This window comes from Uranotaenia lowii, unplaced genomic scaffold (genome assembly GCF_029784155.1).
Source record: "Uranotaenia lowii strain MFRU-FL unplaced genomic scaffold, ASM2978415v1 HiC_scaffold_34, whole genome shotgun sequence".
In the NCBI taxonomy this organism is placed as follows: Eukaryota; Metazoa; Arthropoda; class Insecta; order Diptera; family Culicidae; genus Uranotaenia; species Uranotaenia lowii.
This window is the reverse complement of record NW_026598245.1, coordinates 86,697-109,087: the sequence shown is the minus strand read 5'-3', so window position 1 is coordinate 109,087 and position 22,391 is coordinate 86,697. Positions and strand designations below refer to the sequence as shown.

Sequence of the window (22,391 nt, the reverse complement as noted above, 5' to 3'; positions counted from 1 at the left end):
TGAGGCTCACTTATTTCAGGTTCATTAAGACGGTCCTCGTCTTCACAGTACGAAAAACGCTTCATTATTTTAGTTAAAACATTTTTTTTTGTGTAAAAATCAAAACATCATTATAATTTTTTTTAAATGAATATGGTGGGATGTAAGTCTGTAGGCTATTCTCGATTCGCATGATTCCAGCAAGCAAGTTCCTTAGAAGTTTTTTACGTGGAAAATGTCATGGAACGCAAAAACAATTCATTTTGATAGACGATCAAATAAGGTTTTCCTCGTAGATATATGTATAAATAAGAATGCAATCCAATGGGTTGACCTTATATTCTCTCTCGTTCTATCTAATATTCATTCTGCTAAAGCATGGATCACTACAAATCTGGACGCACTATTTATTTTACCATAGTGCTCCTAGTTGTCGGATCTGGAATGTTTTGGCAGCACTTTGTAGATTAATGTTTCTTCTACCAGTGCTGAAAATTTCATTACGATTCGTTTTGTTTCAAAAAAGTTACATGTGATGGAAGCCGCGAGATGAAAATAAATTTTGAACACCCACGTCAAAAACCCGACGTGGTCGGGTTCAAAAATCGCGAAATCGTTAAACATTGTCAAATCAACCGTGTGTAGCGTTCTCAAACGTTTCCGTGGGATGCGTACTATAAATCGGCAGGTTCATACCAAGCGTTATAGTGGACCTAAGAATCAGAAACTGCATTTGAAGGTGTTGAGAACGATCAAGGAAAACACAGGGTAGTCGGATTACGACATTGCCAAGAAATTCAACGTCGACCGGTACACCGTCAGAAGGATAAGTCTGCGCGAAGGAATATGATCCTATCGGGCCAGTAAGTAACCAAACCGGACATTGAAGCAGAATTTAGTAGCCAAAGGACGTGCCCGCAAGTTATACAAGAAGATTTCAACGAAGTTCGACGGATGCATCCTCATGGATGACGAAACGTACGTGAAGATGGATTTTGGGCAGCTTTCTGGCCAAAAATTATGTAAAGCCACTGCAGTGGTGCACTGCACTGGTCATGGTGATGTCCCCGGCAACTTCAAATTCGTTTTTGCTGATAAGTTTGCAAGAAAGTGTTTGATCTGGCAAGGTTTTTGTGAAAAACAAGACCATGGACTCCGAAATTTACAAGGAGGAATGCCTGAAAAACTTTTTTTTTCGTACATTAGATCTCACAAAGGACTAGTTAAGTTTTCGCCAGATTTGGCAAGCTGCCACTACAGCTAGGAGGTTCTACTGTGGTATTGGGCCAACGGGTGGATTTTGTCGAAAAGGACATCAACCCACCCAACTGCCCTAAATTCCGCCCTATCGAAAAATTTTTGGCAATTGTCAAGCAGAAGATGAAGAAGAATGGTAGGACGACTCGGGAAGCAACAGAGATGAAGAGATTGTGGAACAAAATGGCCGCTGAGGTCAGCGAATAGGGTGTTCAAACTATAATGAGTGATACTCAACCAAAAGTTCTAAAATTCATCAAAACAACATCGGAATAATTTTTTTATTATTTTTCCTTTAAAGTGCAATAAAAACCCTACATTTCAAGTACAAAACATTTTTATTTCGTTTACATAGCTCCGAGATAGACCCGTTTTAATGCGTCCAGATTTGTAGTGATCCATGCTTTAGGGTAATATTTTTTAATGGCTTATTTGCATTGTATTCAAATTTCGAGTTTCTTTATACTGCGGTGAATTCATTCATTAAAAATGCCTTTTTCAATTTAAGAAACCTCTATAGTTCTGAGACCATAATATGAGTTTGTCTTGTAAGACGGAATGTTTGAATCATGGCCATCTAATGGTTTTTAAAAGATGGTTTCATTCAACTTCAATACGAATTTTCATTTTGCCATTTTGAAAACCCCAAAGGTTCGCTGGTCAATCCAGGATCACCTGATTTTATTGGTAAAGTGAAGTAGACTTTTATCAAAGACTGAAATCATGCTCAAGTAGAATATAAAAGGACTGTCGTTGAAAAAAAATCAACTTCGGGAGAGTTGGACTTCAAATGAAAAACAATTGTATTCCCAATTATAAAAGGTTTATGTATATATTTTCTACAAAGGTAAACAAAACACCGAGAAATAAATCATCTTTGAATCTTATTGCTTCTAAAATTGGTTATCCACGTCGACAGTTTGTAATGCCCATCGTTGTTGTTTTCAACATACTGAAGATTACAGTTTTGCTAAATGCTTGTTATCCCCGTGCAAACTCAAATGCCCATTGAAAGGAGTTACCGTTTGGAAATATCGTTGCGCATGCAACCCAGTATGTTCCGTTCGATGCAAGTTTTGATTTTGGGACCGAAGTTGCTCGGCTGTTAGATTTTTGAACTTATCCAGCTCCTCCTTGTGCGGGGTAATGTAGTCGTAGTCTTGAGGGTAGAGATCATCGCCCGGCAGCAAGAACACTGCCGCATCCGAGCATTGAAGCTGCACCGGGCAAAAGAGTGGACTTCCTAGGTTGTTTCTGGCTTTGGCAAAGCTTACGATTTCATCGATGTCATAGATATGGCTCAGTCGAGTCATTTCGTAGCACTGCGGCGGAGCAAGCCATATTTTCTCTTCTCTGTGCGCTTGTAGAAGTCCTTGGGGGGTATCCCACTGTAAGGATATAAATTAATATGTAGACGGATATGAGGTATTGAAAGGTTTCTCAATTTTATGAAGAGATTAATCACCGTAATTTAAGATTGTTACTTAATCTATCGGCCACATCGGTGAAAATTGATCTCATTTTAAGTTTTTGTTTGTTAACACTACATTCTGCTTGCGGGGCCAACCATGGCTTGGCCTACTAATGTGTTGTGGTAGATGCAACTCTATTTATATTTACCACTTCAAAGTAGTTGGCGAGTAATAAAATTCTACCCGCTCATTTTCATCATCTTTCATTTCTTCTAACTTTTACCCGTCTATAAAATTTCATAATCTTAAGATGTTTTTACAAAACGGACATCACTTTTCACCGATAAGGCCGATTGAGTAACGAAAGGTTACTTACAAAATGCTCTTGAACTTCATGGGCCTCAGGAACAACTTCCGTTTCCTCTTCCAGTGCTACTAGATAAAAGACAGTTTCGAATCTTCGTTTGCGAAACATGGTCGGTGTCAACCAAACAGACCATTCGTACATGTTGAACACATCCGGCACAATGCTTGTGCTTTCACAAAGCTCCATAAATGGTTTCTCGTTATCGTGAACCCATTTTTGCCAGGAAATAATGTCAAAGTTTTTTACAGCCTTGCTGTAACCATTTGCGCTAGGTTTAGAGTTCTCTTGACCAGAATGCCCTAGAAACACTCCGAGCTCTTCGAAGGATTCTCGCAAGGCAGTTAGGCGTAAGGACAAATTTCTGAAAAGTAGATTGAATTTAATTTAAAATCCTGAATTGGTATACGACATTCACCTGTCCAAAGCATCTCCACTGTCATTTTCGAAAATAAACGGTCTTGGGCCAGCGATATTTGTCACGTTTTTCAACAGGTCATCGGAAATGCCATGTTTTTTGAAGAACCCATTCCAATGAGGTGTTTCGTCTTGTTTATCGAACGCTCCCCCAGGGAACACTATACTATTCGGCATAAACGATGTTTTCTCGGTACGTTTGAAAACCAACACCTGATAAGGGTAAACAAGATTAAAAAATATGACCTTTCAATTTTTGAATTAATTTACCTTGTAGTTGTAGTTGTTTTTAGTCCCTGCGTGAGTGCCATCTCTAGCGAGAATCAGTAAACTTGCCGAATCACGCCAATATTTAGCAAACTTTCTCATTTTTTAGGCGAGTATTAAATAGGAACAGAATTAGGAACCATAAAACTAGTAGATGAGGACTTATCAGTGAGGTCACGTAACACACTGTACCTGGATCGTTTGTGTACTGATTAAAACTGGTTCGCATTTATCAGAGACATCAGTATCGGTGTATGCGTGTGTGTTTTTGTTTACGTTTTCATCAACTGTTTTGCTCTGTAGAGATTTTAACTCTACACAAATGAACTGCAGACCGAAAAGCTAACGAGCCTATAGTAAACTAAGAGACGAAATGTCACGATTGGAATTTTTCCTTTTCTGTCAGTGTCATCCCAATCGAGCAGAACCAAGCAGTCTTAAAGGCAGCCCTACAGCTGGGTTGAAAGCTCATTATTTGGAAAGGGATGAGATGGCGCCTCTTTGTTTACAGTCTCTTTACGAAAAGCCAACCGCTTCCAGAATTGCTGGAACAGCTTCATTCTTGTCCTCTCGGTATGATATCAAATTCAATTTTCATCGCCGGCAGAATCCTTTGATTTAAAAGCCAGCTCGACCAGAGATTGTTTTACTTTTTATTGAAACAATCAATCGTTTTTTTTTTTTCAAAATATCATACACAAAGCCGACTATCGGCACTGAGATTTTCTTTCTTAGCTCAAACAGGGCTTATTTGACGTTTGAATGTCACCTAGCCTATTGACATTGGTAAATATTCTAAACAGCTTAAAGGCACTGAAATGCTGAAATAGAGCCCAGATGCAGCTTATAATAGTGTTTATTGGGTGGCCCTACTTCCTTAGACTGCCCGTAATACGAGCGCTGTCCATCATTAGAATGAAGAAGAAGAAGACCAAATTATTATATGGCACTAGTGAGTATTATAAAAACTGGCAAGAGCTCTTTAAAACTTCGTTATCAAATTCAGCCAACTTGTAATTGACCCATTCCAAGCACCCCTCAACTGGAGAACCGATTTTTATTTTTCATTATTCAAAATTAAATTGCATAGCGTTAGAAAGTTTATTTCTTGAGTGTCATTTTCCATTAAAAGAGTTTCAGCTACCTTTTTGAGGAATTGATTATGTTAAAGCTGAAATTTCAAAATTTTAGTATAAAATTAAATTGATTTTTGCAAATACTCTTTATTTATAACATAACTTTGTCAAAAATCTAGCTATGTCAAAAAAAATATTACAAAATGATGGTAGAAAAGCCATCTTTTAAGCATGATATAAGATAAATAACAGTTACTGCAGGTTTACGCTCTAGAATCGTAAATAAAGGTATCTATTTTTAAGCGTTGTGACGTCACGAAAATTCTACTGTTTTAAAATTTATGATTTACATAAATTTCACATATTGTCGAAATTTGGAGGTCTCTTCAAACTTTTTGAGTGCAATTTTATGCAATTTTTAGATTGAAAATCGGTTTAGCAGGTTGTGTGTTGCACCCGGGTAAAGAATGCGTTGTGACGTCACGAAAATTTATTTACTTTTTTTCGAAAACGTTCAAGACTTTTTACTTCAAAACTAAGATAGTATTTCTTCAATACAAGTTCAACACAACAATGTGCTTCTATAAACGAATTCTATTATCAAGTTTTTAAAGAAAATATTTTTTTTTTGCATTAATTCAGTTGTTTTTAAACATTTCTAATAAAACATATAAAACAGCGCTTAAAAACTCTTGATTCAAGAATAAACAAAGCATCAAACAAATGAAATCCTCATCGATTTTGTAAAAGAATATTTATGAATCATAAAGCTGGTAGTTATCTGTGATTTGAATGAAAATCTTGCAAAAGATCACGTTCTTCATATATCTATGTTAGAATGAAAAAACACCGCTAGTAACTTCTATTTCTTTCTGGCATTATGTTCAAACAAAATAAGTTCCATGAAATAAATGTAATGAGATTCAAAAAATCTTTCAACATGGTAAACTTAATAGATCAACTTTTTTTTATTAAAAAATTCATAAGATTTTCATATAAAATTAATTAATCAAATTAATTAAATTATTTTAATAAAAAACTGCCCTTATTGAAATTTCCACCTCAAAGAATGTCACTAGAAAATCCAAATCGAACCCCGTGTTCACATAAAATCTCACAAAAGAGACTTTGAACTGAATTACAAAATTAAATAAATTCAAATATGTACATGGTCTCATCCAAAATTTGGGTCAAATTATTCTAAGGAAAGGGGTTGCGCAACACACCTGAAGTTTGTATGGAATTATGAAGATTTTGTTCGGCAGGATATAAAAAAAACCGTTTTTCGTCAATAATTGAGGTCTTTATCAACCAATTTTTCTTCTAATTTGAGTATTTTAAAGCTTTGATTATGACAATATTTCATCTGAGGAACGCGTTTCGATTAAAGTTATCATAAAACAGCTATAACGTTCAAAATCAACGATTATTCAAGTATTTTTTGTATTTGACCCACCAGAAGCTAATTTTTGAAACTCATAAACATTTTTAACTAAACCATTGTCGAAATGGGATCTTGAGATAAACTATTTGTCATACTGAAAGTTTTGTGAATGACTATAATCAAAACAAATCAACCGATAGGGACTTTAGAAATTGGTGCATAACTTGGTTTTCATGTCCTTCAAAACCCAATTTTTCATAATTCCATTCAAATTTTCGGCTCATTGTGCCCTCTTTTTCCATGGGCCAATCCCCAAATTTGGCACTGGACGTTGTGTTAGGCCTAGGATCTATTTAAGCTTGCAATTTAGAAGATTTTCATTAGATGGCTAATTTAGGCACTCTAGTGTCGATTAACTATCTTTGAAAAGATCGATGGCTTTGAAATTATCATTTATTTTTCCTTTCCTTTGCAACTAAAGATTAAAAAGATTCAGAAACATAATTCAACGCTTTTACGAATAAATATTTCCTAGTTTTAGTATTGTCCTAAATAATATTCACATGATCGCACAAAAAAACTTCGAATAAAATTGATGTGAGCAGTGTTGCAAACCTTATCTACTTATAAGGGCCTTTGAGATTTATTTCCTTTTAATTTTTAGGAATAAATGGATCGATTTCATCATCAAATCACATTATTTATTAAGTTTTTAAGCATTTTATGTAAATTAAGCATTCATTTTAAGATTATACTTTGATTTATTTTATGTAGCTAACCAAAAAATTTCGTGACGTCACAACGCTTTGCAAAACCCTCCTTTAAAAAAATGGTGCGATGTGACGTCACGAAACTGAATCTTTCTAAAATAAATTGAAATCAAAATTTAAAAAAATCAAAAACAGTGATTTGTTGATTGTAATGAATCGATACTTTCCTGAAATTTTCATAAAATTTGATCGAATAGAAGAGTAGAAAAATGCGGCGTTGTAAAAAAAAACTGAAAAGTGGAAAAAGAGGCGCGTTGTGACGTCACGATTTCTTTTGCTTATATTTTGTTAACTATTTATTCTATACAAATACTTTTGGTTTCAAATTGTAGAGAATTAAATTTTGACCTTATAACGTACAATTTTTAACAATGTGCGATATAACCTGTAAAACTTACATACAATATACCAAAAAAGTGTTTTGCAAACGTTGTGACGTCACGCTGGAATGGGTCAATTACTTCTTTACTAAATTTATATATCGCTTTTGGGTTTGATATCTTCTCTCGAGAAGGTTCTAGAGAGAAAAGTATGTTAGACTTGATTGTACTACCTTCCTGTGTGAAATTTTTTTTTACATTTTGTTGTTTGTATAATTTGAGTTTAATATTATTTTTTCATTTTTATTCTGCTTATATACTATCAATTTTTTGCTCAAAACTAGTGAAACTGCATGTAAGAGAAGCTCTATCTTGAAATGAATGTTCAAAATCTTAAGTGAACGTTCAGTAAATCCAACAAAAGAACATTGAATTGACACATTAATGATTTGAATTTTGTTAAGAATCAAATAGTTTTCTTACTACCAACACGAACCACCAGAGCAGTGGAAAAAAATGCTCCTAACCATTAATTCATCTGACGAGCTTTAAATTATTTGTTTGAACTACAACAGCACAATTCTCTCCTTGGTTGAGTTTTCAATTTGAAAACTTAAAGCTCTACACACTAAAGCTGTGATAAGTGCTAATGCCGCATTTGTTTTTACCCTGGTGGTCCACTAGTTGTTCACTAAGTGGTGTCAAAGCGTGAACACAAATAAGGCATAAGAATGCAATTTCCCCCTCAGGATATTGACTCTCTGAACCACAGGGAACTGCTGAAGTTCAAATAAAAACCCTCTCGAATTCATTTCTTCTGAAAACCGGTATTACGAGAGAACTTCAGCTGTCAACCGTTTTCTGTCGCGCCTTTTACTGTCTATCTTTTTTCATCTTGTGCATATTGTGACGCAGCGTTTCCGCTTGTGCAATGGATTAATTTTGGAAACTCGAACAAGTTACAAAGAAGATAAAAAACGATTTAGTTATCGGCCATAAAAACACTTTCCAAGTAACGAGCCATAACCAAAAGCATCATTAGAAAAATTAGGGAAAATATGACCTGTGAGTTGTTTATTTTCTTTTAAGGAAAGATAACTTTCACAGCTTGAATTATTTCTTTAAAACTTATATTCCGATTTCTTTTCTTGCATTGATACCATGGATACGATAACGTGTGGCCAGATAAGTTCGTTCGGCCAGAAACAGCAGGAGTGACTGAAAGGAGGTGGGACGAACCGTTTGTTCCGAAGGATTCACCGGTGAAGTGAGAACTTGAAAATAACCGCTGGAATCAACATCATAAACTTAACCATGTGCAGTTGATATTTTTTAAATAACTCATTACTGGTTGAAAGTGTTATTTTCTGCTCCACAATTCTGTATTTTTCAAGCAAATATCGAAAGTGAACCCGTCTTGAGCCTACAGGAAAATTAGGGAACTTCCTGCAATCTACAGGAGAAAACCGAATCGAACCTACAAGTATGTTTGACTATTGATTTCCTGTACTGTTTTGTTGTCCTGAAATCGTTCTGTTATTTTCAGCTGCCCAAAATACATAACGAAATCGTCCCGACTACAGGAGAAAAGATTAAGTGTGTACACACTAAGATTGTAATTATTCCGCTCGGAGCCCCAATCCTCTGAATATCGGGAAAACAGCTCAAAATGACACTTGATTTGTCAAAACAAGACGTTTTACTGGGGCACGGAGAAATTGCTAACCGATTCTCGTTGCACTCATTTTTTTTTCATGAAATTCAAAAGAATTCTTTTTCGAATATACAGGAATTCGTTCAAATTCATTGGCAGCGATTCCCTGCAATATGTAAATCGTGAGAAACTGTCACTGTTTTGAGTTTGTTTCGGAGCATTTATTCGCAGAAACGATTTTTATCGATTATTGATTAATCTTTCATGAAATGGTGTTGCAACCGCAAAAACGGCGCAAAGTCGTGCAGCAACATTCATTGGCAAAAGTGTCGCCAAAGTCAAAAGTGTTGGCGCGAAACTGGCAGTACAGTGTGACGCTTAAAATTTCATTTTCATGATCGCTATTGATTTCTGCAATGGACTTCAAGATGCCTGATCAATGAGATTTAAAGTACAGTTGATTTAAGAAACATGTATATGTTGCTTGAGCAGGTAATTTTCTATAAAAAAAAGTATGATTGACAAAATAATTAATGTTTTGCCTGTTTTTTTCATGATTTCCAGGCGAAATATCCTGCAAATGACACCAGAGAGTGCAGACACAAATTTGCGCCTGATGGAGAATGAGTTCGAAGCTGGAGTTCATTGCTGAATAGAAAATAGAGCCTCCATGAAAACATTGAAAATTTTGATCCCGATCAACCGACACCTCAGTGTTAAGTGTACAGCAAAAATTGAATAAATATTCCACTTTCTAATTTGAATTTTTTTTGTTATTCCTGAAAAAATATCTAAAATCTTTGTATATAGCGAAAAGAAGTCGATTTGGCCTACAGGAATACTTCAAAACTTCCCGCAAATTATAGGACAAAACCATTTCGACAATTCAGGGAATTTGGCAGTTGTTTTCCTGCACGTTGTTGCTATCCTGAAATAGTCCTGCAATTTCAGCCGTTGAAAATAAAGGATGGAATTGTCCTGATCACAGGAGAAAAGATTAGGTGTGTACACACTTAGATTGGAAATTTTCCCCTCGGGATAATGACTCTCTGAACCACAGGGATATGGATGAATTTATTCGAAGTTCGTATGGGAACCCTCCCGAATCTAGGGACACTTGATTTCTCCTGATATTCGGGACATAATAATCACGAATTCACAGGCATCTAACTTTTGTCCTGTATTACGAGAAAACTTCAGCTGTCAAAAGTTTTCTGTCGCGTTTTTTATGTAGTTCATCCTTTTCTATCTTACGCATAACGTTCCGTATAATTTTCCCTTTCTCAGTAGAAGTCGTAAAGCTAAAGAAGTGCGTGTGGCCGCAAGTCGTGCGCATGGATCATTTGTTTTGAAGGATCAACCGACGGAGTCTCAAAGGAGCTTAACTGTATAGCTTATTTCGTATCAATGTACCCCTAAAATCAGCTAGATGAACGTGGTGCAGAACCTGGTAATTTTCTTCTAAATTAAATAAATAGTATAAACAATGACATTTTTGTTGTTTGTTTCCAGGTAAAATGCCGTCCAACACCATGGAATGCTAAGATCAGCAGCGACGTCGTTATTTTATTAACTTAACTACTTCTCATTAAGATTTATAAATATTCTAGTGATTCAAAATAATAAATATGTTTGAAATTTTATGCATTATTGAATTCAATGTAAACATCGAAAGAAAACAGTCCTGAGCCTACAGCATAGTCCTAATAATTTCCCTGCAAATCACAGGAGAAAGCCGTTGCAAGCCTACAGGACAATTTGACAGTTGTTTTCCTGTAGTGATTTTCTGTCCTGAAATCGTCCTGTAATTTCAGCTGTTGAAAATACACGACGAAATCCTCCCGACCACAGGAGAAAAGATTAAGTGTGCACACATTAAGATTACATTTATATCGCTTGGGACCATGTTTCTCCGTATCATCTCCGTTTCTGCTCAATTTAAACGAATTTCGAAAGAGAACTCACCCGAACTGCGGGATGTCTTATCTCTCCTGAAATCCGAGACAAACTTGCTACGAGAGTACAGGAGCTCTAACCAACCCCGTGAGTTCAGGACAGTGTTCTCCTGAATCGCTGTAAACACATTTCCTGTCAAATCTCTCATCTCTTTCTATCCTGTTAAAAAAACAACCGGATTTCTTTTTCTTTTCAACCAGTGCACAAAATAAAAGCCCGCGAAAGAGTTCAGTTTGCCTTTTTTCCTTGCGGTATCCGTTCGTTGCTGTTAATGAGAAATAGTGAAGAATCATAGTGAAAAGTGAAGATTCAACGCAAAACTTGCGTTGACTGCATGGTCGGCATATTCGGGTGCAAGATTTTACAATCCGTTTGCTGACATGGAACGGATCACAAAGATTAGAGCCCCTGCATGGTTCTCACGGCGCATCGGTAAGTTTCGCTGCCATGCGGCGTTTTAGTAAAAGTAAAAAAACTTTTCTTTTTGTTTTTCAGATTGACAATCTTGTTTGAGTGATAGTGAAAATAGCACCTTACCAAATATGGCAAATAAAAAAATCGTTAAATGGGAAAAATAAATTAAAATACTTTAAACAAGAAGAATTGACGGTGCACGATATACCACAGAGAACAGACGTACAAGCTCGAACAAAAAATCGTCAAAAAAGTGTGTAAAATTTCAAATGTTATCACCAAAAAGCACGTTAGAAATCGACTACAAACAGTGTCATCTATTGCGCCGTTCAAAAGTTGCAAATCAACTTTAAAATGCCCAGTTTTCGAAAAGGCGTAATCGCAAAAAATCAATCCAATGTCTCAGTAAAATGGACGGCTTTTAACTGGGCGAAATTTAATTTTCTTTATTTTTACACTATTACGACAGTTAAGATAACTAACAGCTTTGGTATAAGTATTCGCACTTCGCACAGTAATTTTTGTTAAAAAATGCATCACCTAGGTCCAGTCAAATACAAGAACATTCTTGACGATCAGTCTCACCCAGCAGTACTGTTTCTAGGCATATCAAACCTTAATCAGCTTTGTTTTGACAGTCTTCTTTGGTCTGTTTGGAGACATCTGGTGGCCCAGCCAAAAAACAAAAATTTGTTTAAAAAGGGTGTTGGAATTTTTACCCAAGTTTCATGGGCTAGCTTGTACGTCTGTTCTCTGTGGTTATACATATACTTACAAAAAAAAGCATAGTAAAACTATTGAATCTGTGGTTTAAATGAACAACAGGCAACCATATTTTTGAGTCAAATATGTTTTGTTGTTTATAATACCTTACGCATAGCTATTTTACTATGAGCTCAATTTGGCTGCGCGTAGTAAAATCGACTGCGTTTTAGCGTTTTAGTAAAATTGTCAATGAAATGATGCATTGTTTTACTTCTTGCCTAGTAAAATTTTTATGTTACATGATGAAACTAGTACGTGTTATGATAGAGATTAGTATGCGCGAGGAGCTTGATTTAAGTAGTAAAATTACTATGTATGTATGTATGTTTGTTTATTTGCATGCATGCATTAAAAAATTATTTAAAACATTAATTTTATCGGCTATATCGGTGAAATTTTATATTACCAATAATGTTTCATGTGCACTTTTACAAAATTGATGTAATAATTTGCGTGGTTGAAAATACTATAACGCAGAAATGGTAAAATTATCATCACAACGTCTTTGGATGTTGAATAATGTGAATTCAACAAAGAAGTCATTGGTTTTTCTTAATAAGACATTAATAAATGTGTATTCGTCTTTCAACCTTTCCTGAAAAAAGGAGTTTCAATTGTACTTTGTTTCAACAGGAAGAACGTTTGGTTTACCTAAAAATCGACCCAGCAAGATGAAAGCAACGGCGCATAATCGGAATAAATGCAAAGTACGGAGAACAAGGCTTGGCTATTATTAAAAATTTAAGTAAGTAAATTGTGGTCATTGAAACTCTGTTGTCGTTTCAGCCTATGACAAAAGAACTTTTGAGAAAACCCACAGGAGTCTAATAATAAATTTTGTTCCAAATCAGTCAAAAAAAAAAGCCACCTTGAAAACAAACATGTCATATTGACTCAAAATTCATATGATTTAAGTTTGACAAACACTTAAGAGGATTTAAGGGTCAGAATTCTAGATTTATATATATAATTACTAGCAGACCCGGTAAACTTCGTCTTACCATTTTAAACTTGGCGTCTATTTCATTTTTTTTCGCTGTTTGACTTAAAAAAAGCATCAAATCTTGAGTTGTTAATCGTCTCGCTTTCTTGAACATGTCCTAGTTTTTAAACGTATCAATCTTTTCCGTTTGCTAGAATTGGCCTGCTCAATTATATCGGAATCAAATCTAGGAATTTTAACTCAATTCTACGGGTCTTTTAACTGATTATTCAAAAAATATCTCCAATCAATTTTACATACATCTTACATGAATCCTTTTAATTTACATTTCTTTGATTCGGATGCTTTGAATATTGCCGAATGATATCAGGTATCAGCTTCCCGTTGCAAATTCAATTTTTTCAGCACTCAACGTTACCATCAAACTTGGTAAATCTCATGCTTAAAAAAATCCACTCTTTATAACTTGTTCCATAAATAACATATGTTGATTATCTATGTTTCATTTATTGTATACAATTTAGTTGATTGACTCCGCTTTGCTCGAGTTCACTTTAAGGTTTAAATCGAAATCAAAAATTTCTCATTTATTGGAATTTATTGCATATGAAACTTTATGGAAGAAGAATTTTGAATATCAGGACAATTTTTGGAGTGTTTGCTCAATATTCTGCCTAGCGCAGCACTTTTAGCTCCCGAGTAGCTTTTGATGGTATATTTTTTAGAACTGAAGAAATAAAAACATTAGAGATGATTTTTTTCAAACCATTTTCAAGCAGCTTCACTTTCCTCACATTTGGAAGCAGTGGTTATTTATATCCATATTTTCATCAAAATCATGTCCAAAAAAAAGGTTCGCCTATTTTTTTTAGCAAAAAATGCTAATTAAATCAAGAAGTCTTGATTTATTGGGTTAATATTCAAAGAAATTTTATTTGGTTTTGAAAGGAGAAAAGATATGATTAAATTTTTTGTTATTCAACCGAATTAAAGCATTTTTATCTTCTTTTTCATCCTTTAATACATACCTGCCAATATAAACCATTGTTGTCTGATTTAAAATTTTCCTAAACAGTGTTAAAGGTGATTTGCTATTCTGTTTAAGATTATGTGATTTTTCAAGATTCAATAAGATTAAATTGGAACGCAGGTTTTAAAAAATTTAATACATAAAAAAAAACTAATCTTTTAAGGCCACGATGATTTCATGAGTTCATTCTTTTTTTCTGGAAATTTTCATGTAAATTTACCTCGACATTTAAAAATTTTAAATATCCGTTCAGATTTAACACTCGGGATACCCTATCTGACTATTTTAGAGAAAAATTGGAATATGTTTCATGACTTAAAGGCGCATTGCCACTTGTTTCACCGTGCGAAATGACAGGAGTTAATTTTATTTTCAACATTTTTAGATCATAACAAAAACTTATAAAAAAACAAATTCAGCTTCTGCTATCAAAATAATTATGCTTCTGGAATATCAATCACAAAAAAAAATGTCAACAAAAAATCGGATCTAAAGTCTCACCTACGTAATCAAAATATGTTAAACACACATTTATGTAAAGTACGTACTTGAATTCTGTGTAAACAAATAGGGAACCTGTAAACGGTTTTTTGGTGAACGATTTAAAAAAAAAGTTAAGTTTATTTAGTCAGATTGTTTATTTGGGCCCAACCATTTATAAACTTAGAAATCATGTATACATTTTTTGTAAATGTTGAACGTTCTCACTTCATTGCATTCGGCCTTCAAATGAACATCAATCTTATATAATCCATTTTAAAGGACAGGCTCTTGTTCAATTCATGTGTCTGTTCATTTGCAACGGATTTTGTGGTTGTTTTATAAATTTAATGGCGCATGATACAACTTCTGTGAAGCACATTTGTACATGTTTGAAAAATATTTCTAGCGTTTTGGATTATAAACCAAGTCTTTCCACTTTTCTTTTTTCAAATGTCCACAAAGAGTCATACCATTATTTCATACGTATCAGTACTAAATTCATATTATTTAGACAACAATTCTTTCTTGAAATAACACGAATTGAAGTTTTAATTTTTTCAAATAGTTTGAATGGTTTTGATTTGATCGGCAAAATATTAATCTGGGTCACATATGGGCGTCATTCATTACTACATATGTGCTGTACAAATGATCTAGGAATCAAGAAGAAAAAACACATCTAGGCTTCATGTGGTCACCACATGCATCGAAATTATGCTTGGTTGAGAAATGCGCGCCCAAAATTTCTCACTAAACAGTATGCTATGCCATAGTTACTAACCTCCTACGACGTTTGCTTGCGACGCCTTGACCATAGAGACGAAAAACAAACCGCCCACCCGGCGCCCAAAGTAAAGAAAATCTTGATAAAAAATGGATGTCATGACTTTTATTTGATTGAAAAAACTACAAATTTAATTTTTACGGACAACTGAGGTGACTTTTTGTTAATTTTATTCGATATAAACCGATTCGCATGGCTACAGAATATTCTAAAAATAATTTCATTCAAATCGTTTTGGTAATTTCGGAGGAGTAGTACTACAAACACCGTTACAAGAGAATTTTATATAATAGATTTGTTCTATTTCACAGAAAAGATTGGAGCTATAGAGAGACCGAATGCTTTTTTTTTAAAGCAAAAATTCAGAAAGTTATAGAAGATAATATTTGCCTTATAGGTGGCTTCTGTATTGCGAACCTGCAAAATTTTACAGAAAATGCCCTGTATGAAAAATGTACCTGTTTAGCCCGATTGTATCTTAGAAGTTGCCTTTTTTTAAAGTTGGGTTACACTTTCTTACAGGGATAGCATTTCTGCAAATCTATCGATGCGCACTCTGGAATCGATTCCGATTGCGTACTGTTGGAAATATTATCCAACAAACAAAATCGACTGTCCAATCAGTATGGTCAGTGCTCATAACCTGCAGCTTGTTGTATACGACGTTACTAGCTAAGAAAATCCGATTATTCAAATGTTGATCAAAGTTGCAAAACTAACGTGACAAATAAAATAAAAAAACATTTTTTTTTTGTTCATTACGGTGCTTGTGGCCACCCGTTGGAGCGGAAAATCAAATTAGTAAGCAGCTTCATCAAACATGGAAGCTTCTACAACGATTAATTCAAGCAGTTCCCGAATTTGAGTAAACTTTGTTAATCTCTTGCTATTGAATAATTTAAGATTAATTGTTTCATTGGTGTGGCACCAATGCCTAATCCAGCCTTCAAGGGCTTACTTTTTTCGGGGAGGTCTTGATATTTTTTTAAAATAGTTTCAAAATAATGTTCAATGGAAAATTTTTATTTAATTTTTAAGCATCAACAGAAAATTTAAATTATGTATTAAAACAGCATTTTACTTTTCATTTTAGAATAAACGAATGAGCTGTGTCAATACGTGAGAAATTGTCTTCAAATCTTTTTATCTCATGACCGAAGAAACGCAGTTCAGTTTTCAATCCTTTGCAGACTTTTTCACACAAAGGCTTCTCACTTCAAGGCATATAAAGAATCTTACCGGAAGCAGGTTTCAGAGCCTCTGTGTGCAGTCCTGGCTATTTATGTTGATTCAAGATACAATTATGTGGGGTCCACAGCTTTTGGAGCACATCAGAAAGACAAAATTTACATAAAACATGGATGACACTAAGAAAGAACTTAACAATTGCATTATAAGTTTTCTCTTTAAAAGCAACATGCCAATAATTTCTGGAGCAGAATGTAAAATTTAAGACATGTTCACAGGGATGTTTGGAGGATCCTTAAACTCTTTAAACAGTTCAACTTACTCTGTAATATCAAGTTTACTACAACGACAGCAACAGACAGACCAAGGCTCAAGAATTAAAACAGCGCCAACCTCACAAAATTAACGTGTGGAACTAATGGGTCGGAAAAAACCCTCAAAAGGCAGCAGAAGCTTTAGTAGCGCTTGAAACACCTTCAAATCAAGTTTTTGTGCTCTGGCGCTAAAATTACACAAAAAAATCTTTCAGAAAAATAACGACAACCGAATGACGATAGACCTTAATTTTTATTTACATGATATACCACCTACTCCAGGGTAGAGCAGTTCTATAAATATACTAAAAATACACGGAGTTAATCAATATTCGTTCAGCACTTGAGATAAATTTATGTCATTAAACAGAAAAAATGGGCACATGTATCAGCAAGCCCTTCTAACTCTGTCCCTGCTGCTGCCGGTTGACTAATCGCTGCAGTTGATCCTTTTTAATACTGGTGATCGCTTCACTGAGAATGATGTCAAATTTCAGTGCCAGATCTGGATCGTTCTCCTCCAGTGCGTACATTGTTTGTGCAATTCGTTGTCCCAGTGTTTCACAACGGGACCAACTTTGCTTCCGACGGTCGAAATCTTGCAACATCGGGATGAATTTGCTGTCTTGTCGGTTTTGGTGGTTATTATATAGGGGTTCGTGGACGAAAGCTGAACTTCCAGATGCTTCCATCTGGCGATGATCATCGGGATAGCTTTCGATCCTTTCCACATCATCTGGAGCAGTTTCAGACCCAGCATCTCGATTCGAAGGGGTGTTGTTTGAATCAGGAAAACAATCTGAGCTTTCGTTAAAGTGAGCTTCACTCGATTCGTTCTCGGATGGATCCCCGGAGAGCTGGTAGCTAGGCGACGTTGGGGAAGAAATTGACGAATGCAGGTTCGACTGATTGTGCAGATCCGGATATTCAACTTTGATTGTTGATGCCAGATCTTGTTTGACCATGGCCATTAGAAGATCATTATGTCGTTTGAATAACGTTTTAGGTTTGGCCCATCGGCGATCCCGGGAAAACGAAACGGTATCGAGAAACTTGAGCTTCTCGTACAAGCGCCAGCTTTCCGCTTCGCAGATACTTTTTGTCTCTCGAAGTTTTTGCTCTCGTTTGTATTTTTCTCGTAAAGCGACAAATTTTTTGTAGGCTTCTTGCGCTAAAATGAAATAGCAGTGAAAAATACATCAAGACGAAAACTTGACTAATTATTACCACTTATATTGAAGGCGGCACCGATTTCAGCCCATTTTTGATGCTTAAGCTCCTTATTCCGATAGCAAGCAAGATGAAGATTCCATAGAATCGGAGTTTCCTGCACCAGTTTGATGAACTGCTCATTGACGGTCGAATCTTCTGGTGTATTTATTGCTATACGCATTTTGAATTTTGCTGAAGCGGACACTAACTAATCGTCACATGAAAGTTTTACTTGCCGAATATAACAACTTGTAATTTTTCTTTTATTCCGATGTTAGGTACAAATAAAAAAAAACTAGAACATTTTATGATTTTCTATGTCGAAAACAGTGCAAACGCAAACGAAAACATTGCAGGTAAAAAAAATCTGACAGGTTTCAACTCAATCTGTCAAAAAGTCTCCACTCATTGATTTTGTACATGCAGGGCAGCACAGCAGGCCCAGAGACCAAGAACGAATGCACTCTGCCGGTATTTCTTGTTTGTTATGGTTACCTGCGGCTGCGAAGCTTCTAGTTTGAAAAGAGTCGGTGATTTTAGTATAAATTTCATTTTGATTTACATTAATCTGAATCTATTTTTTAGATCATCCGGTGAAGAAGCAGCAGCCACCAAAAAAATGTGGAACGCTTCACGATTTTGCGTGTCATCCTTGCGCAGGGGCCATGCTAATCTTCTCTGTATCGTTCCAATTTTAGTATATGTTCAGCCGAAGCTTGAACGATTTTAAACGTTGATGAGTAGAAATCGCTAGAACCAAAACCGTTCAACGGAAGTATATAACGTCGTTTTCCTATCCAAGGTATCGTTCAAGCTTCGGCTGAACATATACTAAAATTGGAACGATACAGAGAAGATTAGCATGGCCCCTGCGCAAGGATGACACGCAAAATCGTGAAGCGTTCCACATTTTTTTGCACCTATCTGTTCCAATCCAAAGCTTAACACCATAACTTCTTATCCCACTGACCAATTTCGAATTATTTTAAAAACTGAGAATAAATCTTAACTGTCTAAATTTATCGAAATTGGAATTAAGAAAAAGTTCAACCACTCTTTATAAATCGTACTTGGAAAAGATTATGAATGTTAAATTCAGCACCTTGAACTGAATTAAAAATCTGAATCTCTTCATGGAAAGGATGATAAAAATGTAAACTCCCTTTAAAAACTAAAGGAATTATGATATAAACCTTAATTTTAGAATCACATGAGGATTTTATTTAAGGATTTTACACGAGAAAATATGATTTCAAATTTGTCCCGTTTCTGAGGAGTTCCTGTTCTAGGTTCAGAATTACATCTATACACTGTGACTACTTTCTATAACCACACCCAAATTTATTGCATTTCCTCATATTCCGATGTTAAGTAACAATTTGCATATGTCTGTAGGTGAAAAACAAGAACTTTACATGGTTAATTTCGAATTTATGGTTAAAGAGAAGCATAAATTTTTACATTATTGGATGTCCACTTTCTAAAACCGCTCTTAAATTTTTGTACAAAGTTTGTAGGCTTATTTGATATTTTTGGCAGTTAAGGTCAATAACAGTAAGTTTTGGCCAAAACCAACGAGGGATTCAGAAAATTCCTAAATTTACTCTCACAACCGAAATCTACTAATTTTCCGTTCTATAGGATGGCTATGAAGATAGCTCAAAAGAATAATTTCTTGTGTTAAATTTTCTCAGCAATCGAATCTGTCGTCTATTTTGGTTGAAACATTTCGTTACTAACCTCAACTGCCCTAAAACATAAAAGAAGCCTAGAAACGCTATACAAAATATGAGTGTGGATTGAAAAAGTGGACATCCAATAATTTAAAATACTCGTGTTTTTTTAGCTCGCTGATTTAAACCACAAATTAGAAATAAAAATTGCCAAGTTTTTGTTTTCCAGGTACCACATGTACATTATTTTTTAACATCGAAAAGATAACTGCCACGAAGAAATGCAATAACTTGGGATGCGGTTATAAAATTGGTCACAGTGACGTGCTGAATTAAATTTGAAAAAAAATCATGTGAATGTTGAACATTAACTTTCACCAGAAATTTCAATCTTAGGTTCCGAATCCTGAGATTGAAATTTCTAGCCTGATTTGGAGGGTTTTCCAAATAGGTTAAATCATTAGAAAATTGATATTGATATTAGCGCTTAAAAATTTAAAGTAATATTCATTAACTTCTTGTAATACCACTGCAAATTGCTATTTCTAAAAAAACTGACAGAAGATTACTGTTTCCATTTGGTATAATTTGGAAATTATGTCGAAATTTTTAAGGAACAAAAGTATTGAATAATATTTTCTTAACATAAATCAAAACATTTTGCAGTACTTAATAGAGTCGTTTATAAAATAAAATTTTTAATATCAACATCCCAGAAATGGTCTTCACTAATGTCAGAAAAAAACGTGTGTTTCTTTTGATTTTTTTTTTAAATTTTTGAAATTTGAAACACTGTGAAATAATATGAATCCTAGATTATTAAAATTAAAAATTTGCCGGAATTCAAACTGAAACTTGCTCTGTTTTAACACATTTTTCATCTCACAGTTGTAAAAATGTGGCTTAAATCATTGAATATGCCCAATAGTCTGGTAGATTTTCCATGAACCGAGCTATTTTGAAGAAATATGTTCATCAGTTGATGTTGTAAGAATACTGAATAAATAAAAAATCAAGTTTTATAAGCTTTTTTGATATGAACATAAAACAAGCTTTTTTTAACCTTCATTAAAAAAATGCTTTATCTTAGCTCAAACCGAAAATGCCTAATTTATCAAACTGTTGAGCAACTTAAAAAATTCCAAAACATCGATGAAAATCAATTAAATTTTTTAAAGGGAGAATAAACAGATTAAAATTACGCGGTTGAAATCTGAATCTTGAAATCTTCACCCAAATTAAGGATGTTAGTTTGAAATTCGGCTTTCGAAAAACTGCAATATTGATCATGTTGAATAATACATCAAAACAATATGAATTCCCTGGAAATTATTTTCTACAAAATGACATGTGTCATTATCAGGTAAAAGATTTCATTAAAAATCAATTCCATAATTGAAACCCTGTGTATTTATTTAAAAAAAAACATCGGGGTTTCTTAATAAAAAAAAAACTAAAAAATAAACTCAAATTCTACACGTATCAAATTTGTGATTTTCAGCTGAATTGTGTATAAAAACTGGCTTTGATTAGAAATATGAATTTTTTAAATCGTATTATCAATCAAAAATATAAATCTGCGATCTCTTGCGATTTGAAATCTTCAACAAAAGAGTAATTTTGATATTTTTAACTTGATTGTAAAACTCATTTACGGGCTGAATCTGAATCTGTATTACGAAAATAAATTCTAAATCCGAATTACACACCTGGATTCAAAATTCACATTTTTAATCTCTTTTCGAGTTTCAACACGATTTATAATATGTATAAAAAAAATGGTTCAGAATAGAAACTCCAGATCAGAATTTTCAGTATGAGCTAAGAGATAAATTTGGTTCAGAGCCCTTAATCATGAATCTACAATTTAAATCCTGATGTTGTGGGTTTTAATATTCATTACCTTAATACTTAGAAAGTTTATATTCGACTTGTGAATCGGAATTCAAATATGAATTTCAATTGATGAATCTGATTCTGAGTTTCAATTCTAGATCACAATTTTGAAGCCTTGATGTGTTTGAATTCCACATAAGAATTAAGTTTGAGAGCTTCCAATATGAATGTGTAACAAAGACTCAGGGAGGTTTCCTTCTTCATAATTCATATGAGTTTAAAAAAACGGATCTCATTTTGAATTAAATACAAAACCAAATTTGAACCAGAATTGGAAAACAGCTTTTTATTTCGACTTTTTTATGGTGATTCAAACCAAAAATCAAGAATCCTCAACTTGATACAGAATCCCAAATAGGAAAATAGAAATGAAATTTTGATTTTGGTAACTTGGAAACAGAACCTCTGAAATGGTTTAATTCTCATCAAATAAGTGAAAAAATTTGGAAAATTGTAGCAGAATTGTACACCTGGGATTAGTTTTTGAGGTAATGATAACATTTCTTTTTTAATTCATTTAACGACTGATTTGTTTCCCTGTTAATTTGGAATGGTATTTCAGTCGATGATATTTTTAATTAAAAATACAATCTAATTTGCATTATATCCGACGTTTCGGCCCCATATTCGAGCCTTTTTCAAAGGAAATCTGGAAATTTGTTTTAAACACAACAAATTTCACAACAGGACAAACAAACTGGAGCATTCATAACAAAGACAACAACATAAATACAGTACAACGCATAGTTAATGAAACACCTTTTAAAATGATAACAATTTAAAAAAAAATAATTTAAAAAAAATCCAGATTTCCTTTGATAAAGGCCCGAATC

General features: G+C 34.2%; 2 protein-coding genes and 2 non-coding genes across 4 annotated transcripts; 1 reads left to right on the top strand and 3 right to left on the bottom strand.

Annotated features, from left to right (window-relative positions):
- Window positions 1-2,049: 2,049 nt before the first annotated feature.
- Window positions 2,050-3,951, bottom strand: LOC129759951 (acyl-coenzyme A diphosphatase NUDT19-like). Its single transcript, XM_055757535.1, has 4 exons — window positions 3,700-3,951; window positions 3,431-3,642; window positions 3,025-3,376; window positions 2,050-2,624 (listed from the first exon to the last, which is right to left on the bottom strand). The coding sequence occupies exons 1-4, from the start codon at window positions 3,796-3,798 to the stop codon at window positions 2,196-2,198; spliced, it is 1,092 nt and encodes a 363-aa protein (XP_055613510.1). The 5' UTR covers window positions 3,799-3,951; the 3' UTR covers window positions 2,050-2,195.
- A 13,071-nt stretch (window positions 3,952-17,022) lies between these two features.
- On the bottom strand, window positions 17,023-18,350 carry LOC129759952 (uncharacterized). The gene is made up of 2 exons (XM_055757536.1): window positions 18,005-18,350; window positions 17,023-17,948 (listed from the first exon to the last, which is right to left on the bottom strand). Exons 1-2 carry the CDS (start codon window positions 18,168-18,170, stop codon window positions 17,179-17,181), a joined length of 936 nt encoding a protein of 311 aa, XP_055613511.1. The 5' UTR covers window positions 18,171-18,350; the 3' UTR covers window positions 17,023-17,178.
- Window positions 18,351-18,604: 254 nt separating this feature from the next.
- LOC129759954 (U6 spliceosomal RNA) lies at window positions 18,605-18,711 on the bottom strand. The gene has a single exon (XR_008740261.1). It is a non-coding gene; the product is annotated as a U6 spliceosomal RNA (small nuclear RNA).
- Window positions 18,712-18,796: 85 nt separating this feature from the next.
- Window positions 18,797-18,903, top strand: LOC129759953 (U6 spliceosomal RNA). The gene has a single exon (XR_008740260.1). It is a non-coding gene; the product is annotated as a U6 spliceosomal RNA (small nuclear RNA).
- Window positions 18,904-22,391: the final 3,488 nt, after the last annotated feature.

Bases quoted from the DNA above. Each gene is read 5' to 3' on its own strand.
- LOC129759951 (XM_055757535.1), bottom strand. From the start codon at position 3,798: ATGAGAAAGTTTGCTAAATATTGGCGTGATTCGGCAAGTTTACTGATT. The intron at 3,377-3,430 runs GTGAATGTCGTA...TCTACTTTTCAG, and splicing joins AGTGGAGATGCTTTGGACAG to AAATTTGTCCTTACGCCTAA. The intron at 2,625-3,024 runs GTAAGTAACCTT...ATATCCTTACAG, and splicing joins ATGAAGTTCAAGAGCATTTT to TGGGATACCCCCCAAGGACT.
- LOC129759952 (XM_055757536.1), bottom strand. From the start codon at position 18,170: ATGCGTATAGCAATAAATACACCAGAAGATTCGACCGTCAATGAGCAG. The intron at 17,949-18,004 runs GTAATAATTAGT...ATTTCATTTTAG, and splicing joins TGCCGCCTTCAATATAAGTG to CGCAAGAAGCCTACAAAAAA.